The 23297-nt window shown below is 36.8% G+C and overlaps 1 protein-coding gene across 3 annotated transcripts in view; it reads left to right on the plus strand.

The window, feature by feature from the left end:
* Nucleotides 1–22438, plus strand: part of ESF1 (ESF1 nucleolar pre-rRNA processing protein homolog) — a 58925-nt gene extending 36487 nt beyond the window's left edge. For 2 of the 3 annotated variants that reach the window (XM_057703301.1, XM_057703299.1), the window contains exons 10-14: nucleotides 6867–6988; nucleotides 9773–9860; nucleotides 17438–17520; nucleotides 18928–19074; nucleotides 20644–22438. In XM_057703301.1, the coding sequence (XP_057559284.1) occupies nucleotides 6867–6988; nucleotides 9773–9860; nucleotides 17438–17520; nucleotides 18928–19074; nucleotides 20644–20937 (734 nt within the window). In that variant the 3' untranslated portion in view covers nucleotides 20938–22438. The remainder of the gene's footprint in view (nucleotides 1–6866; nucleotides 6989–9772; nucleotides 9861–17437; nucleotides 17521–18927; nucleotides 19075–20643) is intronic. The other variant, XM_057703300.1, reaches the window with a different exon arrangement.
* Nucleotides 22439–23297: the final 859 nt, after the last annotated feature.

A 23297-nucleotide genomic window follows, 5' to 3' on the forward strand; every position in this document is an offset into this window, starting at 1 on the left:
GTGACAGAGAGTGAATGTGTAGTTAACTTCTGAGGATTAGAATATGGGAGGTTCGGGGGAACCTGATGATTAGGGGCTTTTTGTGGTGACTAAGATGAACAGGGGATAAAAGGCACAGAGAGATTGTTCCTGCTGGGTTCAGGATGGTTGGTAGTGAGGCTGTGAGTGTTGAGGATTAGGGAGGGAAGAGTATCTGCTGTTGCCATGGATGTGCCAAGTTAGTCACCCCTTAATCCTTTTATGGGGAGGGGCAAATTTACCATGAACTCAAGGCTTCCCCTTGACTCCTATTGATGTGAGTTTACAGGTGAGGAAGCCAGTGTAACTAAGGAATACACTGTCTTAATCCCAGGGCCCAGGGGCCCACTTCTGAACCATGTCAAGAAAGGGCTAGCCTTATTCCACAGGGCTGTCTTTTGTCCCTGGCTTTTAAAATACTTTGTAGTCTTCTAGAGTTTCACTATGGTATATCTCGGTAATTTTTTGGTTGGTAGCTTTAATCTTGATTAGAATTAATTGGTTACCCAGAATCCTGAAGGTTAGTAATTTTCCATTCATTTAAAAATTATGAAAACTTCTCAGCCATTTTCTCTTAAAATATTATCTTTTCCTCTTCTGCTCTGTTTTCTCCTTCTGGGAATCCTATTTAATATGTGTGGTACCTTCTCTTTCTATATCTAACTCATAGTTTCCATACCTTTGAATCTGTGCAGCATGCTGGGTAGTTTCTTCAGTTCTGTCTTTCAGTTCATTAATTTTTTCTTTACCTCTGCTGTTTAACTTGGTTGACTTTATAATTTCAGTTATGTATTTCACTTCTGGAACTTTTTTTCTTCCCCACATCTGTCTCATATCTTTGATAATCTTATCTTTTAATTTCTTTTGTTTTTTCAAAGGTGCTGATTTTATATTCTGTATCTGATAATTCCAAAATCTATAGTCTTTATAGGTCTGACTTTGTTTCAGCTTACTCTGGTTCATATTGAATTTTGATTGTGATCTCATTATTCTTGGATCTTCCTTTACCTGTGGGGATTCTTTAAAGAGCACTTGCCAGGTACATAAGGGCACTTCCAATCCTGGACCGATTGAAACCAAATTTTTGGATTAGGGTGTTTGGGGCCACACAGATAGTGTGAATCCTAGCCACAAACCCATGGATTTGTGGGCTTGTGGTTATAAATTCTCTAGGGCGAAATGTGTTTTCATTTACTTTGTTCTGCCATGGCCAGAGCCCAGACAGGCATGTATTCCTTCTAGATTGTTGGAGGAGGATCAGCATCTACCGAAGGATCCTGGCTTCATGGCGGTGGTCTCTGATGGGACCTGCCATCATGATTGGGCTCCAAACTTTGTCTTCTGCCTCCTTGGCTAGCAGCCCACTAAAACCCAGGATCCATGCTAGAGCAAATTAGTGTATGTCCCCAAGGAAAACTCCCTGCTTCTGAGCTAGTTTAACATTTCTGTTTGAGCTTTCTTATGTTGACTAGATTCCAAAAAATTGCCTTTGTTTCCTTACGTCTTAGCCATTCATTTATGTTTTCATTTATTTTCTACCTTGTCTATAAACATTATGTATAAAAATAACAATAGAACAAGTAGTTCTTCAGTCTTCTTTGACACAAATTAAAGAGCAGAATGGCCTCATCGGTCTTGGCCTGAATTTTACTCTTTTAGTATTAAGGACAGCTTGCTGTTATGTTCATTGTGATCACAAACTACTTGAAAGGGAGAGAAAACATACAAAGAAAGTACAGACAAATACAGGAAACAATAGCTCCCTAATGAAGCCCAAATGTCTTGTATTTGAAGTCAGCTTTTTAAGAACAGTTGATTCTAAGAAGCAGGAACAGCTTGGTTCACATTAAAATGAATATACTTGCAAATGGAAGACATCATTCTATGGGAAAGTAAAAGGAGATTCAGAAGAGGTTAGAGAACGATAAGCTCAAATTCAAGCCAAATATAAAATAGTTGCTACCCACTGAAACAAAAAACATTAACATTTATTCATTTAGTACATACTTTGGGAGTGTCTTCTATGAATACCTTGTTGTTTTTAGAGAAACAATTAAATGTTACATGAGAAACCATTCCCAGTCTAAGTAGCTTACCTCTACTCCCAGCTTAGCTTTCTTATCTTTATTATAGCTGTCTGTTGTTTCCGTATAGTTAGATATACAGTATTCTGACAGTGTTAAGTGTACACAAAGAGCATTTGTTGGCTCTGTCTGGCTGATTGGTAAATTTTGCTATTTACTATTGTTCCCAAGGCTAGTTGTTATTTTACTTTTCAGTTTCTTGAATTGTTGCTCCATCCATAAAGTTGGGAACAAATTTGACTCATGTATCCCTTCAGTTGCACTTCCACTCATTCAGCAGACATTTATTCAGTATGTGCTATGTACTAGGCCTTCCGCTAGCCACAGGGTTACCTTTGTGGGAGGGGAAAAGCAAGCTGTGGCCTCTACTGTCATGGAGCTTGCAACCTAGTAAGGGAGATAGCCATTAATAATAGTAAAGAAAAAAAAACCACACAAATAAATATAAAATTGCAACTGTGGTAAATAGTGCAGAATAAAAGAATATGATACTGTAAAAGTTTAGGAGAGAGGGATTTACAGAAGTTCAAATTATGAACCAAATTTTGAACAATGTTCTAAACAAGTTCTTGTTCTAGACAAATCTTGAACCAAGTTCAAAACCCTTCATATCTTCACCTTTCTCATTACAAAGATTGATAGTTTTTCGTATTGATATGCTTTGTGTCTCCTTTCCTCTCCCTACACCATTGGGGAAAACAGACCAGTTTGAAGGGGTGCCTTTGATGTCATTGCTCCTCAGGGCATGGTTGGTGGTTTTCCTCTAAAAACCCTTATACCCAGGGTGAATTCCAAGTTGGGAGTTCAACTGGCAATGGTAATTAGTTACATTTGAAAAGCTACTTTTGGAATTGAGTGCTAATATGGTCTCCTTTAAACATACAACCATTGTAAAGATTGGGCCATAAGTATTCATAAATATTCTCAATGGATCCTAAGTTCTCATATACATAAAAACGTGCTAGTTTCAGCCTGTATCAGAAATCTTAAAACATGTATTTTGTTTTTATAAGCAAAACCAACTGTACCTAGTTGAGTTATTTTAAGTTATTTGTGTCCTGCCTCTTGAAGACTTTTCAAAATTTCAAATGAGCAAGATCAGAAGAAATGTATATTCTTATTTTAGTGAATTTTGAAAGGCTATTTAAAAGTATTTTTGTGTGTATGCAAACTGCCAAAATAATTCTTAATGAATTGCGCTTAAATTATTATTGTTATTGAGTCATCTGTGTTCATGGTTGGTTTTAAAAGAGTTTTTCACCCCTTATTTATAGGATTATTGATGTTATTTTTAACTAATTCGGCAGTCCTTGACTATATGCTTAAATTTTTAAAAAATAAACTTGCGCAAAACTAGACATTTATAATGAACTTGTTTTTCAGTCACATAGTGGCTGTTCTCAAATGAGGCTAAAACTGTCAAAAGAATGTACTTGTGCATATGCCAAGAAGCTTCTGGGATGGGCATATTTTTTAAGAATTTAGAACATAAACAGCTGTGATCTATGGCAAGAGATTTAAATGACCTCATGATGACAGCAAGAACAAAGCATTTTTAAGTTATCGTGGTGGTGTGTTAATTCACTGCAATGTGTTTGTCATTCTACTATTTTGGTGTATTAAGTGAGAGCCTGGCAAAAAATTACAGACTGTATTTAACTGAAGATACTGTTTCTTTATTGTTGTAAACAAACTAAATACCAGAAAAATATTTCCCAAGAATGATGAATTTCATGAATTATTCTAGAGCTGTAGGTCCTAAAAAAAAAAAAAAATACATGAACTACTTTGGGATTAAGGCCATTTATTTAGATCCTAAAGTTTTGATTCATTTTCTGTTGGAGAGACCATGTTCCAAACATGAAAGATCAAACAGTTGGCTTGAAATGAGAATTCCTTCTTCAAGACAGATCAATTAAGTGCTTATTAAGTACTTACTATGTGTCTGGCACTAGGTTAAATATTGTGGAATACAAAAAAGGTGACTTTAGCTGCCTTTGTTCTAGTTGGAAGAAAAGGCATACTCAGCTGAAACTTCTAAAGTAGAAAAGACATTATTATAATCAAGTACCAAATAAAATAATCATCATTTATGTGATACAAATAATGAAATAATCCTTCTTTTCAGAAATGACTTCTAATTTATTGTCTAGAGCAGTGGCTCTCAACTAGGGTTGATTTTGCTCCCCAGGAGGACATTTGGCAATTCTGGAGAGATTTTTGATTTTCCTGACTGGGGCTGCTGGCAGCTAGTGTGGATAGGCCAGATACATTGCTTAACATCCTACAATGCCCAGGATAGTCCTTCACAACAAAGAATCATCTGGTCCAAAATGACAGTCGTATTGAAATGAGAAACCCCGGGGTAGAACCTACAAATGTCAATGCCAGTAAGCTTTGAAGCTATGGAAGATGGACTCCTGTCTTCCCCTAGACCTCTGTTGCCCCCGTAATGCTGTTTGCCTGAGGCGCTTCAAATCCTTACATAGAAATGAGCATTGAGGATCTATAAACTTTTGAACATTCTATGCAAGTTTTTCCAGTACAGGGTTTCAGAGAGAGATTCCTTAGTTTTTATCAAATTCTAAAGGCATCCATATTCCCCAAAAACGTCAATACCCAGTCACATGTGGAGTAGTTCATAGAGATTGAGACACATTAAACCAGTGTTCTAATCACCTAAAGGAAACAATAACACCTTTCTTAGCATCATGCCAAGATAGAAGTAGAGTTTAAGTTTCAAAAATTAAAATTAACCAGAGCATACATTTTGGTGGGGAAAAAAAAGCTCTAAATATATGACTTAATTTAGTATTTTGGAGTAATAAAATCTTCTTTAATGTATGAGGAAATTATAGAATATCTTAAAGATTATTATTTAAACATCATATTTAATAACAGTTATTCTAAATATCATATTCTAATATTAGTTCTAAATATCAAATATTTGAGACTGGACTGTGTGCTGACCCACAAGCATAGTATATAAATTGTTTTATTTTGCTGTTTGAAATCAACTTCTTTTGTCAGAATTTGCTGCTTACTGCCAAATGAGGATCCCAGCTCACATTTCCTAAGGTGCTGTGTATCTGTTGATTCAGTCAGAGATCTGGACATATTTTATATCATTCACATTTCTCCTGAAAACTGTTTAGTAAAGTGAATTTTGTTTTTCTTATAAGAAACATTTTTGAATTGTGAGTTGTGTTTCTGATTTGGCATCCCATAAATCAGAGAGTATCCCTTAAATTAGACATACCAGCAGTATGTCATGAAAACAAATCTACATAACCTTGAGTATGCGTATACCTTAATACTTTTCTAAGTTATGAAAATTTAGAGATCAAGTCTTGGCTTAAAAGCCAAAGAGGGGACCTTAGAGATCATCTGTTCCAGCTGTTTCATGCTGTTCTTTGGGGCTCAGGACCCAAAGCACTACTTTCAGTTGTTTTGTGTATTTGGACTTCTACCAAATATTTTCTTTTAGGGGAAAAGCGGTATATGTGGGAGGAGGGAGTTGCATGCTTCTGATCCAGACCAACCTCATTTTGCAGATAAGGAACCTGAGACCCAAAGCTTTAGATTTTATTCATGGGCTATAATTTCTTTATTCTAGATCAAACCAGCATTTTAGACGTATCTGATAATAGTATAGAGGATAATTAGTTAAAATTCTAGCTATATAGCTTCCTAGTTGTGTGTTCTTAGGCAAGTTGCTGAATGTTCTCAGTCTCACTATACTCATCAGAGAAAAGGGGAATTATTATATCCTTAGGATGGTTTTCACTTTCTTAAAATTTAGAATGTATCTGGTATCTGGGGAGATGATCTGGATTGACCTTATCTCTCGAATCATTCCATTAATTTTTTAATGGATTTCCTGTCCTCTAAATATTAAAGACCCCTCTCCCCAAACCCAACCATGACCTCCAAAAACTACTGCAAAATAAACATCTCTATTATCAAAAGGAATAGCATAGCGGTCACATTTCCTTTACTTTGGTAGTAGTGAAGTCTTCGTGAAGTGATACATCAGCCTTGGGATTTTTTCTTTCTTCTTGCCCTGCTCTCGTTATTGCTGGAAACATGTATCAGGAACTGCAGAATATAAGGAACAAGGACCTTGAGAAATGAACGACAAGAGCAAATACATCATTGAAAGAACTTAAAGTGGAATCTAAATTTGATGGTCCTTTTGATCTTAAAGATGTGGACTCACAGAGTGAGTGCTTGAGGAGAAATTACAAGCATTCTTTCCTCCTGGAGTATTTCAACAGGGATTGCCTTACTAATCAATTTTTGTTAGTCACGTGTAGTTTCCAGGGAATACAAGTTTTCACTTGGGCAACAGAAGCAAGTAGAAATAATTATGTTAAAGACCACTTACCTTTTGTTACCCAAAATTAATTAGTAGTCGTATCCTGAGATATTGTTCCAGAATTTTTCTTAAAGTCTCAAGCAATTAAATTAAGTACAGAGAAATGAAGTTTGAACCTAAATGAAGGAGTTTTCTTTAGTGGCTTGACCATATATCTAGTTGCTGGGTTTGTTTATCTGGTTTGATTTGATTAGGTTTATTGTTGTTTGTTACTGGGAAATAGCTTTGATATAGGTTGATACTACATATTACTCTGTGACATTGGAGTGTTGTGTTTTATCTTGTTACTCCAGTAAGTATGTATAAATTACCTTTTTTGGTAAATTACTTTTTTAAGTGAATGAAGGTACAACATTTTAAACTAAACTATTTGTGTTTTTTCTTAGGCCTTAAAGAAAGTGCAGAAGAGATGGTCAAAAACAGATTGGAAGGAAAGGACAAACTGACCCCATGGGAACAATTTTTAGAGAAGAAGAAAGAGAAAAAAAGACTGAAAAAGAAACAAAAGGTATCAGTGATAATAATTATTGAACAGCCACTAAGTATCAGAAGGTACCAGGTGCTTGGCATCCATTATCTCACAATATAACCCACTCACTGGGGTGGGTTAAGTTTTTTCTGCAAGGCTGTATAGTGATATACAAAGCCTGTAAAAGCCCAGAGCCACTTTAACTGCTTTTCTCTACTATTTTACATTTATGTGCTACCTAAATAAAATACATAATTTAGTAGATTTCTAGATATAAAACAGTTTGATCCTATTCTGTGTTTTTGAGGAAGAGAGGTACATAAGGACATTTTTACTTGAGGATGTATACATAGAGAAGTTTTCAACATGAATGAAATTGTTTCTGTTTCTTAAGCTGCATTTTTCCTTTTCAGTATTATTTTATTGTGTAGATCTTTTAACATCATATTGTCACTAGGTGCCTTTATCAAGGATATTTCCTCTGTGCTAATATGTTGTCTATGAAAAATCTGATTCGACTCCCATCTTTCCAGAGTCAGAGTCCTTAGTAATAGCAGAAACCACTTAGGGTTTTTGCCAGTAAAAATACTCTATCTTGTCAATGGAATGCAGCATCCTAGCAGTACATTCGTTGTTTTAAGATGGTATCACTAATCGTAGAATTTTACTTTTAAGAATCTTAAATGATTAGTTTTAGTCCAACCCTGATATTTTATAGTTGTAAAAAATTAAGTGATTCGTCTGAGGATACACAGCTTATTAATGGCCAAGCTGAGACCAGAATCCAGATCTCTTGCTCCAGTGCTCTTGCTACTGTATTGTATTGTTTCTCTCTGTACTGTGTAAGCTTGTGCTTTTAGTACAGGAGCTGCAGGACTTTTGAAAGAGGGCTACAGAATTGAATGATGCAATGGAGTGATTTTTGTACTGTTATACTCAGTGTTTCTGGAAATGGGTAGTAAAATGAGGAAATGAGGTAAGAGCCCTGCCCACATTGATATGCTGCCTCTGTCAGGCAGTAAAATATCTTTTAAATGGAATAATTCCACAGGTTATTAAGCCATCAGTTTATTGGAAGACTTATGGGGTCAGTAGTCACTCTTTTCTGAAATCTTTAGCGGCTATTCTCTTTGATTTTCTTTGATTGGTGCTTTGAGATTATCTTCTGCTTTTATGCTTTCCCGTCTTTGCACTTAGACTGGACTCGTTTTATCAGTAATATTAAAAATAGGTGTGTTGAGGGCCCAGTTTGTTCTAGACTCAGTGCTCTGTCCTGGACTTGGTGATTCCAGCACATCTCTTCCATCTCCCCAGGTTCTCCACAGAATTCAAGTTAAAAATATTATTTCCCCTTTACGTCTTCGTGACTTCAATTTGATATTGAGAGAGTATTACTGAAGAAATGAACACGTTTAGACACCATAGTTGATACAGCTGTAATTTAGATCTAAAAAGCAGTTTTAAAAATATGTGACTAAATATGTAGTTAGATATATAAGTATTTCATAATCTTTGTTAGAAACATATTATTGCTGAATTGGTTATAATAGTTTGGTGAAAAAATTCTTAGAAGCCCTTGTTCCTAAAAGGAAATTAATATCGAAATGAATATTCTTTAGGGCTTGGTGGGTCTTCTTCAGCAGGTAGGATGATGTTTAGCAACGTGCATTCTAAATGTTTTTGTTAAAACGACTCATGTTTTAGATTCTTGGGGGATAAACTCAATCCGGTTAGTCTGATCTTAGTTCGCTTATGTTCTGTTTATTTTATAGACTTGATTTTTTTAATTTAAATATACTAATTTAGTAAACTGTTCAGATTTGATTAGGAAAATGTAACCAACAGATGTGCTTAAAAATAGCACAGAAGTTTTCATGAGTGGATTATAGATAAAACAAGATAATTGTTGAAATTGAGTGATGAGAACAGGTTCATTGTGCCTTTCTTACTGCTTTTGTATATGTTTGAAGTTTTTCTTTTTTTTAATTAATTAATTAATTTTTTTATTGGCTGCACTGGGTCTTCATTTGCTGCATGCAGGCTTTTTCTAATTGTGGCAAGCCGGGGCTCTTCTTTGTTGCAGTGTGCGGGCTTCTCATTGTGGTGGCTTCTCTTGTTGGGGAGCATGGGCTCTAGGCACGCAGGCTTCAGTAGTTGTGGCTCGCAGGCTCTAGAGTGCAGACTCAGTAGTTGTGGCACACGGGCTTAGTTGCTCCAAGGCATGTGAGATCTTCCCAGACCAGGGATTGAACCCGTGTCCCCTGCATTGGCAGGCGGATTCTTAACCACTGAGCCACCAGGGAAGTCCCCGTTTGAAGTTTCATAATATAAAAATCATTTTCTTTAAATAACCAGCAGATAAATTGCTTTAAATGAAGATTTAAAAGATAACCCACATGCTGTACTTTAAGCTATTGATAATCACTGCCGTTTCTCGATTTTGTGAGAGCTAAGGCCACCTCTCTTCATTGATTGCCCATCTGAAAATATTTTTTTCCTTGAATGTCTGTATTTGATTTTTGTCTCTTCTAGCATTTCTTATCTTGAATTACTATTACTGTATGTATGTCTGCTTATGGGTCTAACTTCTTTTAATAGATTATACAATTTTTAAAGACAGAAACCATGTATCTGTAACTTTCATTTCTCTCAAAAGCCCTACATAGTTCCTGCATTTATAAAGTATTCCATAAGTTTTTGTTGAACAAACAAGAGTTACTTGGAAGTTAAACTGCTTGATTTAAAAGAAATATGGGTTTTCTTCATGTGTATATATTTTGATCCTTATAATAAACAGTATGTATTTTTATATTCAACTTTAAGGCTCTTGCTGAAGAGGCCAGTGAAGATGAAGTTCCCTCTGATGTTGATATGAATGACCCATACTTTGCTGAAGAAGCTAAAAAAATAGGTAAGCCCACCCGCATTTGTAGTTTTCAGTTAAGTCCGCCCACGCGTGCCTATTCATACATACTCTTTCTCCTCCTGATAAACACTTTATTTCACGAAAAAAAAATTTAAAAATAAAAGTAAATTCATAGAATTTGTGTAACTCCCTAGTGGCTTATAAGCAAGTTTGTCCTGTGGGGTGTAACCATTGATCAGATTAAGAGGGGTCAGCATACCCCCTGTACATACAAGAAATAATTTCATTATAGGAAGCTTTGGGTAACATGATTAATAGTTCACTGGAGATTCCTTTCTGGGAAATATCCTTATAGACAGATTGACTATAAAAGCATGAGAAAAAAAAGGAAGTCATATTTTTGCATGCTTTCACTGCTTTTTTATAGCACATACACTCTAGGCTCTCTTTGTAAAGGCTATGAAGAATTGAAAGTATGGAATAAATTTGTTTATGTGGATATATGTATAATTTTTTAAAATTCTTACGTGATTTACAAATGTGAAACATGGTTTCATACATAGTATGAAAGGTTTTTGGCTCAAATAGACAAAAATATCTGTGTTTCATTTTATCCCTTTTTCATTTATTCTGCTTCATTGTAGCTGAAAGCCAGCTTCCTCCCCTTTTTCCTTGAATCCCTAAGCTATCAGGTATCTAATTTCTTATATCCAGGGAGCCTTGTTTCTATTGCTCATGCACCAGGCATTCTTTCCTGAATGCTTCCATTCTTACCTTTTTGGTTTGTATAAATGTGTGTGTGTATAAATGTGTGTGGTGAGGTTCAAGCCATACTTGGACAAGTCAGTGCGGGACCACTGTAAGCATTTTCCATTTGTTCTCATGTGTTTTACCTTCCCCTGCTCTGCATACCACACACATGAACTCCAAAGGCTTGTTCCTGGAGCAACTCCAAGCTGGCATTGTAAAGAGAAGGATTTTATGAAGTTTCCTGCTTCTCGTTCCTCATGGCTAGTGGGCCAGAATAGTTCTCAACAGGAAAGTCAAAATTGCTCAGAATTACTTCCTGGTTGTTAGAGCCTTTTAGCGCTGACATGTTATCGATGAAAAGGAGATCAGGGTGAATAAAGTCTGTCACAGGGTGTGAGACTCTCAGAGATTGGAAAGGGAAGTGGACACTGAGCATATTCTGCTTTTTATCATACCTGAGTGGTCATTTCCAGAAGATGATGGATTTTAGCTTTATCCTCTGATTTCAGGAAACCAAGTTTATAACAGAGAAATGCAGAGCATTATAGTTTCCTTGTTCTCATTCCAAAGTGCTTCATTGGGCATGTGAAGTTTGGTCAAACTACAGAACTCAGGGTAGGATTCAAGGAGTAAGTTAAATAACTTGGTGGCTCGGGGTAGTGTGTTTCTTGGAATCAGCACATTTGAATTGTGAATAGTTTTCTTTGAAGTTAGTGGCAGAAGTTCCAAGGGAAAATGCAGATAAAGTTTGCTTGCTTTCAGTAACTTTTGATTTCAGAATACTTCCTAGGAGTAATTATATATCGGATTAAGTTGTTTTCTTTTAAGGAAAAAGAAAAAAAGAGTGAATTTTTTTTTTTAATGTTTAGGGCCAAAAAATGGTATCTTGACATGTTTGTTTATTCGTTCTATCAATAAATGTTTTTGAGTGCCTACCACGTGCTGAGATGCAGCACTAATAATACAAGCAAAACTACATCCCTCGAGGATGTTATAGTTTCAGGGAAAACATGCTAAATAGGTAAACAGATAACAATATTATGAGAATATAGTCCGTGTTTTAAAGAAACTAATAGATAGGTTATAGAGAGCATATAACTGGGAGGAAGAAGGAGAATAGCTTTCTCTATCGGTTAGGCAAAGCAAGCTTCTCTGAGATAGTGGTGTTTGAGCTGAGACCTGCAGAATGAGCAGGAGCTGGGCATAGAGAGCTGGGGGAAAAGCGCTACAGATGAGGGCAAAGTGGGTAGAACAGCTACGAGGTGAGAAAGAACTATTGTTGGAGAAATTGAAAGACACCAGTGTGGCTGGAGCATGGTCAGGGGGGCAGTTTGGTATAAGGCCAGACTGGCACACAGGATTGACCCTGCAAGGCCTTGTGTCATGGCAACAAATTTGGATTTTACTCTACTGACAGTGGGAAGCCACTGAAGGGTCTTCAGGCAAGGATGTGACATGATGTGGTATGTATTCTAAGATCCTACTCTGGGTCCTGCAAAGAGAACAGATTGAAGAAAGGCATTTCAAGAGCTGAGAGACCAGGCTTTTGCAAAGGTCTAGACAAGAGGTGATGGTGGTCTAGACAGCATGCCAGTGTTGGAAGTAGAACAGTGAATAGGATTCTAGATATATTTTGGAGGTAGATTTGCTGACTTTTTTATTTGGATAAGGAAGAAATTTAGTGTAACTCCTAGATTTTTGTTTTGAGTCTCTGGAATAATATTCTTCCATTTACTGAGTTAGGAAGAAACATAGGAACAATATAGATTTGATGGAAAGTAAGACCAATAGGTCCATTCTGGATATAATCAGTCTGAGATGTCAATCAGATATCTACATGGAGGTGTTAGGTTAACATTTATATATGAGCCTCGGAGATCAGTTGAGAAGTCAGAGTGCAAATATAGACTTAGGAATTGATAGCCTGTGAATAGTATTTCAAACCATGGAACAAGAGGTAGAAAACATTGGTAAGAGAGGAACATGCAGGTTTGGGTTCTGAGGTCAGGAGCCTGCGTAAGGTACTCTGTCCTCCTGGAGAAGGTACTACCTGGAAGATAGGGGGAAGGTTTAAGAAACTGAGAAGGAAAGGCCATGAAACAGGAGGAACGGTATATAGTTCAATTCCCACAGTTGAGCAGGACAGAGATATTTTAAGCCAGATGGACTCGCGTACATTTATAACACCTTTGTCCTAGGCAATCCCAGTGCTAAACTTACACACGCTTCAAAATATAGAGACATTGAGTTCGCTTACTGATGCCAAACCTGGTGTTTGGCTCAGGTTAGGAGCCAATATGAATACCAGAAATCTAATTTTTCCTTCTGTTTTTCCCCCTACACTGTACCTTTGCTATAATTTTTCTATTTTTTTCTAAATTGCAAACTCAACATTAGATGAGAGTTTTGAAAGTGTATTGCTTATTGCTATCTAATTGCATAAACTCCTTAGTAAGATTTGGTTTTTATTTTTTTTGGCTGCGTCAGGTCTTAGTTGCAGCACGCAGGATCTTTTGTTATGTTGCATGGACTCTTTGTCGTGGTGCACAGGCTTCTCTCTAGTTGTGACATGCAGCATTTTTTTTCTCTAGTTATGGCGCGCAGCCTCCAGAGCGAGTAGGCTCAGTAGTTTGCTGCCTGCGGGTTCTCTAGTTGAGGCGCGAGAGCTCAGTAGTTGCGGCGCATGGGCTAAGTTGCCCTGTGGCATGTGATTTCTTAGTTCCCCAACCAGGGATTAAACCTACGTCCCCTGCGTTGCAAGACGGCTTCTCTACCACTGGACCACCAGGGAAATCCCATCACATGTAAATATACCCTTTTAGAATTGTGTCCTTTGTCTTGACAACTTTAGATATTCGATAAACTACCATGAAAATCTAATAATAAAGTACACATATTTGGTTCATTCAGCCACTATGCTGGGTGCTTACAGTATATGCTCATATGTTGTTTTACGGTTTACAAATTTTTATATGCATTCTGTCCTCTAATCCAAACTTTAGCCCACTTTAAGGAGGAGTAAACTGCAGCTCAAAAAACATGGTTGAATTGCACAAGGGCTAGTTGTAAATGATAGAACCTGAATCCTAGTGGCTCCCTTTACTTTTTGTAACTCTACAAGTACATTGTAAAGAACAAAGCCAGGGCCAGGATCCATATGTATAAGAGCTGGACGCGAGGACTTGCTGGCTTTCCAAGTGAAGCCAGAACGCCTCAGTCCAGAGGAAGATTACCAGACTGTATTATCTGATTATGGACAAGTGATCTTGGGTGCAGGAACTTGCTGCTAAAGAGTGAATCGCTAGGGGGCTTACTACTCCCGTCTGGTCAGTACGGAGACCAGTCTGCCCTCCAGTGAATTCTCTTAACTGCTCTCTCACAAGAAGGGCTCAACTGAACATGCTGGAAGAACTTTTCTACGAGAACAATTCTCTGACATTACAAGTAATGGAAAATGGAATTTCCTTTACAGATATTCCTTTTACAGATCAATTGTTTGCAACGTATTTTTTTCCATAGATGTATTCTGTTGCATTTTTTGGCTTAAAGGGATAGTGGCCTCGGTAAGCCTTGTTTAGATTTTTTTTTTTAAACTGAAAAACCCTAACATCCAATTTCAAGTCTTTGTTTATATGCAGCTTACTAGAATCATCTATATGTCCATTTTGCAGCAGTCCCAGGAGATGTGAACTCTTACTTGCCAAAAGAGTCACTGGAAAATAAAGATAACATTTCAGAACAGGAACTTTCATTTCCCTAGTACTCTTCACTAAATGAGGTCTGAAAGCTTTCCAAAGGGAAAATGCGTTTTTTAAAAAAATAAAGATGTGCCCACCTAATAATATGATCTTGTTAACAGTGCGGAAAGGGTCTCTACACGTTATTTATCTTCTGACTAGACAGTTCCGCATAGCACACAGTAAATTCTTCACGAGCAGAGAAATTTTCATCACACTGAAATTGGGTATCATTCTTAGTCCCAACCATCTTGCAGACTTTTTTCCTCTCTGGCTGCAGTCTTCCTTTCAAGTTTATTTTTATGGCTTTTCACCAGGTTGTTATAAAATCCGGAACAGTTCATTGTGGGCTCTTTGAAATTACTTCCCACAGCTGTATGTGAAGATCTTTATCTCCTTTATGTAGTAATCATATACAGCCTGATGTTTTCCCTGCCACAGAATGATCTTCTGCATATGTCACTTGTCCATTCGCTTCAAAAGGAGTGAATGTTCTCTTGCCTTAAGAGAGCAGAGGTAAACTTAGGGTATGGGAGTCAGACCCTAAGAAAGTCGAACCTTGATAATACATATATAAATACGTGCACGTACTTTACAACAGAGAAAAGGTTATAATCTTAAAGCAGATACATCATTCCCTGAAAAACATTTGAGATAGGAGTGCTGTATCACTTAGGGAAGAGCTACATGCAACAGTGTTTCTTCTTGAAAGTGCAGACAGTCGCCTTGGTAGCAGGGAGGGTGAACCTGGCTGCACCTGTGTGCCAGCGTCTTCTCTCAGCTGGGCAGGGCTGCGTCCTTGCAGCAGGCCTAGTGCACATGGAACAGCTTCTAAAGCTTCTCTCGAGTTCCTGTTATCCCCCACTAGCTGCGGTTATTCAGCCATCATTGTATGTTCTGTGAATTTTACTTTATTTTACAACAAAATAATGCATTTTAAATGGGAAGGGCTATTCCAGGGAGAGTGACATTTGATAGCGAAAGGGTGAAGTGTGGGTGATTAGCAGAGAGCCTGAGCCAGAGTGCTTGGGTTTGAATCGTGGTTCCTTTACTTAACTCACCTTGAGACAAATTACTTAACCTAACTGTTCTAGCTTCCTCGTCCACAGGATGAAGATTGTAGTAAATAGTAGAATCTACCTCATAGCATTGTTGTGAGGACTAAAGCAGTTCCTATGTAAAAGGGGGGAATAAAACAGCACTACTTCCTGGCACCTAGTAAGTGCTTGTAGAAGCATTAATTGTTACTACTTCAGAGACCATTGGTTTCTCTGCATTGGAAGGACAGAACTCAGCTTATCCAGCGGTGTCCAGCAGCTCAGAGAAGGCTGAGATTGTGTAATAACATTCTAGAGTAATAGAACATGGCTTTGTGAATTCTGAACCTTCTTACTCTTCAGACTAGTTCTTCATACTGTGACACCAATTCTCTTTGAACCCCTCCCAACCCCCCAAAAGGAAGAAAAAACAAAGCATCTTCATGATCACCAAGGAACCCAGGATATCATATATATGTGTAGTCAGACTAATATAACAGTAATAGCAAGCAGTTTATAGCACCGTGTGCCAGACATTAATTTAACTAAGCTCTTCACAGATATTAATGTATTCAGTCCTCACAGCAACCGTAGGAGGTGGGTGCAGTTATTATAATGCCCACTTTACAGATAAGAACACAAGTGCAAACTGCTATAGCTAGAATGTAGTCCAGCCAGAATTCAGACCCCGGCCAGCAGCTCCCGAGTCGGGGGCCCCTAACTGCCATGCGTTACTGCCTCTTGCTCAGGAGGAGAATATCTCCTCATCTGACATCTGTGGTCTCCAGAAGGCCCTGAGTCCGTGGAAATATAGGCAGTTTTATAATCAGGAGCCACCTTTACCATAAGCAATTTTGTTTGGTAATAATAAAACCAGAAAGTTAAAGATCAGATTTGTGAAGGGGAAGCTGAGACGAAGTGAGAGAGTAGCACAGACATATATACACTACCAACTGTAAAATAGATAGCCAGTGGGAAGTTGCTGTATAACAAAGGGAGTTCAACTCGAGGATGGATGATGCCTTAGAGGACTGGGACGGGGAGGGTGGGGGGGAGTCGAGGGAGGGAGGGAATACGGGGATATGTGTATAAAAACAGATGATTGAACTTGGTGTACCCCCCAAAAAGTAATAAATAAATAAAATGAAAAAGATCAAATTTGTCTTTAGAGAAAGGGAAAGGGTTTTGTTAAACTTTTAGTTATAGGTAGTTATTGTCAAATTGTCATTATAGAGATGAATTTTTCATTTTGCTGATGAGTTTTAAGAGTTAATATATTAAAATTATTTGGGTTTTTCCCCCCTTTGTGATTTCTTCTGTTATTCTTATAACATTCTTCTATTTAAGATCAGATAGCTGTTCCCCTGTATTTTCTCATAGGCTTTTTTTTCCTGTTTAACTCTTTAATACATCTGCATTTTATTTTCCTGTACATTATGTGGTACGACTATAGCTCAGTTTTGTTTTTGTTTTTGCAGAATAAAACAAATTGTCTAGCACCAGTTATTGAATAATCCCTTCTTTTTCCAGTGATCTATGATGCTACATTTTATTACATACTAAGCCAACTGTCCTATTTTTCTCCTTATATAGTACAATATTTTTGTTTTTGTTTTCACTTTGTAGTACAGTTTAACACACTGTATCACTAGTGAATCAAATCTATCTTGTTAATCTTTGTAAAGGTTTCCTTGAATAGGATTTCACTTAGAATTTTATTACATGTATATATACATGTATATATTTTGCCATGAGTGGATGTTGAATTTTATCAAGTACTTATTCTGTATCTGTTGAAATGATCTTACGATTTTTCTTTTTTAGTTGATGTATAATTAGATATTACTTTCAGAAGAAATTCCTTCTTTACACTGTTCACTCATCCCATCCAGGCTATTATTATTGTTCCATTAATGCCCATTGTCATCTCAGTAATATTTTTACTTTCTTTAGTTTCTATATATTTATTGGTAAGATTGTTCCTAGATAGCTTGTATTTTTGTTATAAACAGAATTTTTAAAATAAAGTAGTATAAACAGATTGTTGCTGTGATAGTCTTATAATTTTTAACCCTCCTATGTTGGTTTGTTGTGCCAGGTATAAAAGAAAAGAAAAAATCAATGAAATCTGCAAAAGATGGCACATCTCCAGAAGAAGAAGCTGAACTAGAAAGACAAAAGGTAAAACATGGTCATGGTTACATGCTTAGTGGATAATTGTTATGTACAGTTCAAGTGACGTTGTCCCTGTGAGTTTCCAGTATCCCTAATTTTTTAAAAAAAACTGATTTTAGTTATGAAACATAAATATTTCAGCAGCATACTTTTTAAATCTCATTTTTTAACTAAACCTTTCTCCAACTAGTACAAAGTTAAAATTTACCTCAGACCCAAGGCATGTCCCTTTGTCATTAAGGGGAAAATATCTTATTATTAAAAACCCTCACTATAACTGAGACCAAAAAAATGCTACTATTAAAACCTCAAAATAATATTGCCATAAGTTTTAATTCAATCTGATCTGTCCTGTAACATAGGGTTTGCTTTATGACTTGTTCATTTCTCATGTCTCTTTTTATTATTGAAAATAACATAAATTTAATGTACAAAGTTAGTCTTTTCTTAGAAGTGTAGTGAACTCTATGCTTCAGTGCCTCCAGAGATCCGTGGCACAGAGTAATATGTATTTTTGCTGAGACAGGAATTGGAGTCAGGAGTGTTCCCAAGACTGATGTTCATAGCACTGTCCAAGAGGGAGCCTGACTGGTCACCTAAACTCTGCATCTTTTACTGCATATGCAGGAATGTTCATAGAGTTAAGGAGCAAAAGAAAACCTTTCTTTTGTAGAAAATGGCTCAAAAAAGAAAGCCAACTGCAGGTATCAGTGATGGAAGGGAGAGAGAATTAAAGCAGTCTGAAGTGGTAATGGAGGAAGATTCACAGGAGTCTCATAGCACACTCTATTTTCCCTAGTGTATGTGGTTGTTTACTTGATTCTTGAAGGTTTACATTTAATTCCATGGTCAGTAGAAAATATCTATTTAGTGGAAACAAGCATTATATTAGATTTCAGAAGCAAACATTAAGATCCTGCCTTCATAGAAATGTATCAATATTGAAAAAGTAAAGACAAAAAAAAAGCAAAAGAAAAAAGGAATTTCTTATTCCTAAAGTACATGTTTGGAAAGTCTAGTTTGTATCACAAAATACTACATGTTTGCTAGATTTAGTGTCTGCTTAAAAAGAACAAAGTGAAAATGAGAAACTTTTATTTGGGGGACTTAAGAACTCTTATTTCTACAGCCTGCTGACCAGTTATACTATGTGAAGTATGGTCTGGTTTTTAGATAAAGCTTTCACCCCTCTTCCTGCTCTCAGTGTCATTGCTTCTAAAAATTATACCTATTGCTGTATGGAGATCTCTGGGTTTTGTTATGAGTTCCAGTAATCCACGGACGACAGTTGTTATCCCAGAGCATCGGGTGACTGGGTTCTCCTTTCCTGGGGGGATATCTGTGCCCTGTGCTCCTGTTTGGGGAAAGAAAAGCACTGTTGTATATTTGAACTCTTTTTTTTTCTCTCCGCAGGCTGAAATGGCTTTGCTCGTGATGGATGAAGAGGAAGAGAGCAAGAAACACTTCAATTATAACAAGATTGTGGAGCACCAGAATCTAAGCAAAAAGAAGAAAAAACAGCTCATGAAGAAGAAGGAATTATTGGAGGATGACTTTGAGGTAACCAGGGACAAAATCATTATCCTCTTAAAGCTGGTGTTAAATCTAAAGTGAGCTCTGGAGATAAAAATTGAGCGTAGCCCCTTGAAATGTCTTAGGAGGGGCCCATAGTGGAGCCAAAGCTTCCATCTTTTAGTCCTACATAGCCAATTCATCCCTGGGGTGTTTCTTTGATTGCGCACCAGGTGAAGTAGTCGGCTTCAATTTTGGTAGCCGTGTTGCACCAAGGTATGTAGCTTTTAATGTTAGAATCACATGCACTGTGATGCTCATGCTGGGAAAGTTCTGCATCATTAAGCCTGACTGAAAAATAGCAGGTCCAGTGCAGTAGGCCATGCTTTTTTAATTGCTGTGTTTCTTGTTTCCATCGCTCCCTGTTTTCCCTCTTTTTGCTAAGTACGTATTTCTAGTGACTACACAGTCCCCATGCATGAGTTTGAACCCTGTACAGAAAACCTCCAAACAGCTGTCAGGAACTATTTGATGACTTCCATCCATTAGCGTGGAAGAGTAGACCCAGAAGAAGATGGGAGAGATTTTGAAGTTGTTTAGAGGATTGAGAGGAGCATAAAGATAGCTTCTAAGTAGCATGGAGTGGGGCTCTGAGACCACTGTGCAGCTCCGGTTTCTGTAAGTCAGCTCCATGTATGCTGCTCTTCCACGGAACCTTTTGGTGAATTGATTTTCTTATGAAAAGTTAAAAGCAAAGAATGGTTCGTAGTCAGATCTTCTGTGATTAGAACTGTCTCCACATAGAACTGTCTCCACACACTAATCATTGTGCATAAAAACATTTTTCATGAGTGTTGTGGTGGTGGTGGTATCACGTCTATTGTCCTTACTATAACTAACTCCACAGTCCATCTCTAGGTGGACTCATTTTTCCCATGGGAATGATGGGTGGTAGTGAGTCATGTTCCCTTTCTGGCTGGTCACCCCTGTGCCTAGCAATACTTGAAGGCCTGGCTGGAGTTAAGGGTACACTCTTACAGTGTAGGACCACAAAGGATAAATTTGGGACTTGTATCTGTCCGGATCTTGGTCTCAGGGGTACCATCTTTCCCATTTTGATCTTTAAGTCTTTTGCTGTATGAATCACCCTCAGTAGCCGCTCAGTTTAGCACCAAGGTTGAAAAAAGTTTACTGTACTCAGAATGCAGTCACTGCATAAAACTCCAGCAGAAGATACCATCACTAGCTTAATTATCCCAGCCAGAAAGAGATTTCACACAGTAAGCGTTGGGGAGCCTGCCTCCTCCTGTGGTCACTCCTCCAGATACTCTTAAGTGGCTGGTATAGTTACAGGCCACTATATACATAAACTACGATAGTTCCCGTTCAAGGATATTGTCATTGTGTGATTACAGACAGTGTGCCCTGCACATCGTGCTTCAAGAATGAACCTTAAAACTCCATTGAAGATCTGTGGGAGAACAGTTTTCTACTGAATCAATGCAAAATGCTCACATCTGTGTTTTATATAATCAATGCACTTCTGAAATTTGGTCCCATTTCTGGGCCTTTTGGTTTACTAATTTTCTATATGTTGTTTTCCTTTTGGACTTGCAGGTCGATGTTAAGGATGCACGGTTTCAGGCTATGTACACTTCCCACTTATTCAATTTGGATCCTTCAGATCCTAATTTCAAGAAAACGAAAGCTATGGAAAAAATCCTTGAGGAGAAAGCACGTCAGAGAGAACGAAAAGAGCAAGAACTTACTCAGGCAATAAAGAAAAAAGAGAGTGAAATTCAAAAGGAATCACACAAGAGATCCATTGATCCTGCCTTGTCAATGTTGATTAAATCTGTGAAAAACAAAACAGAGCAGTTTCAAGCAAGAAAAAAGCAAAGAGTCAAATAGCTGTAAGTTGTTTCTTTTTGGATTGAGAATGTGTAAAGTATACAGAAGTGGTGAAAGGAACACTTACTGGGAACAGTGCTGCCTTTCAAGAATATGGATAAGATCTGACCATTGTAAAATGTATTTTCCATATATAACAGTTAGACCTAATTGTGGATGACTGACAGATTTGTACTATATGTTTCCACAGATTAATCGTAATTATTTTAATTAATCCAGATTATACGATTTATAAAATTTTTACATTTATTACTCTGTTAGCTTTTTTTAAAGACTATTTACAGTTCTATGTAGAAAATAGATCAGTGCCCAAATCTTAAATCTGAAAAAGAGTTAAGAACAATTTGAAAATATGTACATGCAATACATTAATTTCTCTGGAAACAGGAGGCAGATTTAGATACTTGTTTAAATAATTTATTTTTCTAGCCATAATGAGTAGAAGCCAATAACTTTCTTGGTTGTTTGGTCATGTTTATTACAGTTTGTTTATTAAATTAATTTGTAAATAAAAGTTTTTATTATTTTGTATAGCACTGACTTATTTCATTTTATTCACCTCCAAATAAACTACTCTCTGGAAAAATACCTGAAAAACTAACTGTTTAAGAGGACAACTCCAAGGAGAGGCAGTTCCAGGTTTCATTGCTCATAATTGTATTTGAATTGTCTGTGAGCTCTGCAATGATTTTTCTATTTGTAGTAACAGAAAATTCTGTCTGCCCTTCAGATTTTTAGAATGCTTGGAGAGGTGGGTATGCTGCTATAGAGTTTAAGGAACCTTAATTCTTTTTAAAATTAAAACACACCTTCAAAGCCTTAATACTGCTGGATTTCATCTGGGCTAGATTTTATAAACTATTAACTGACCACTTAGAAGAAGTAAGTGTGCTGTATAAATAAATGAAAATAAAAACCAAAATGGTCACTTGGAACGAATGATAAATATGGTAGTTTCTGAAAGGCAGGAGTTTGGCAAGATTTGTGGTTAATAGTAAACTTAACATTATTGGTACAAAAATTCAAGCCTTCCAACGTAGTATATGTTTTCAAGAATAAAAAGCTATAAGACTCAGAATGATGTCAAGATAGTAAGGGCGTATAAACAGCCTCTGAAAGGGAAGGAAAAAAGAGGATATCTAAAATTGCTCATAATAACAAAAAAATGCAGAGTACTGTGCAGAGAATGGTGTTCTTATCATAAAGTGCTGACATTGTTAGGTAATTCAGCCAAATAAAGCAGGATTTATGTTCTCATCATTAAAACATCATGAATCTTAATATATTTTTGAATATAGTCTATAATTGTATAATTATCCATATTTCATTTATGCAAAGAAAAAAGACTTTAAACTTTAATCATAATGTGGGGTTTACTCAGTTTGATTTTAAGATTCCTGTGAAACTTAGTCTTTGGTTTTTTAATTGGTTTGGTTTGGATTTTTGTTTTTGAGCCCTTTGTTGCTAAGTCACTGTATTTAATTGTAAATCTCATTTTATTAATCAGGCACGTAACTGATTGTAACAAATAAATTGAGCATGTAAGTTTTGCACAGCCCTGGCTCCTTTTCTCAAAGAGTTGATATTTTTTAAGTAGGAAAAAAAATGACAATAGCATTATCAGATACTGCATTAAATAAACATATACCAAGAATGTTAGGTTCTCAATAAATAACAGCTGATAGTAAAACCCAGGAAAAAAAATGACCACCGTCACAGTTCAACAAACAATGTGAGGGTAGTTTGGGTGATTCTTAAGGTCACGTTTATTTGAATTGTTTGTTGTTGTTGGTATTCTTGATACCAAAACCAGACAAAGACAGTACAAATAAAACCTACAGACTGGTATTTATTGTTAATATACAGAAATGAGATTGCTTCTGGAGAATCAATCTGTCTCACAAACTTAGGCATAAAAAACCCTCAACAAAATATTAGCGAAATGAATCCGACAATGTATAAAAAGAATTATACACCATGGCCAAGGGGTTTAATTCCAGGTAGGCAAAACTGGTTCATTCACAATCAACCAGTGTAATCCACTGTATTAACAGGCTAAAGAAGAAAAAGTATATGATCATATCAATTGATGAGAAAAAGTATTTGACAAAATCTAACATCCATTCGTGATAAAAACAAGTTTGGAATAGAGGGAAACGGCCTAACTTGATAAAGAGCATGACAGAAACCCTACAATCAGCATACTTAGACTGAATGCTTTCCTAAGATTGAGAACAAGGCAAGGCTGTCTTTTAATCACGTCTTTTATTTTCTGTATTCTGGTACTCTGACCACTGGGGCCCTGCTGATCCTCAAGGGACTGCCCCTTCCAGGGCTGGGCAGTTCATAGAGAGAGTAAA

This window comes from Hippopotamus amphibius, chromosome 12, assembly GCF_030028045.1.
Source record: "Hippopotamus amphibius kiboko isolate mHipAmp2 chromosome 12, mHipAmp2.hap2, whole genome shotgun sequence".
In the NCBI taxonomy this organism is placed as follows: domain Eukaryota; kingdom Metazoa; phylum Chordata; class Mammalia; order Artiodactyla; family Hippopotamidae; genus Hippopotamus; species Hippopotamus amphibius.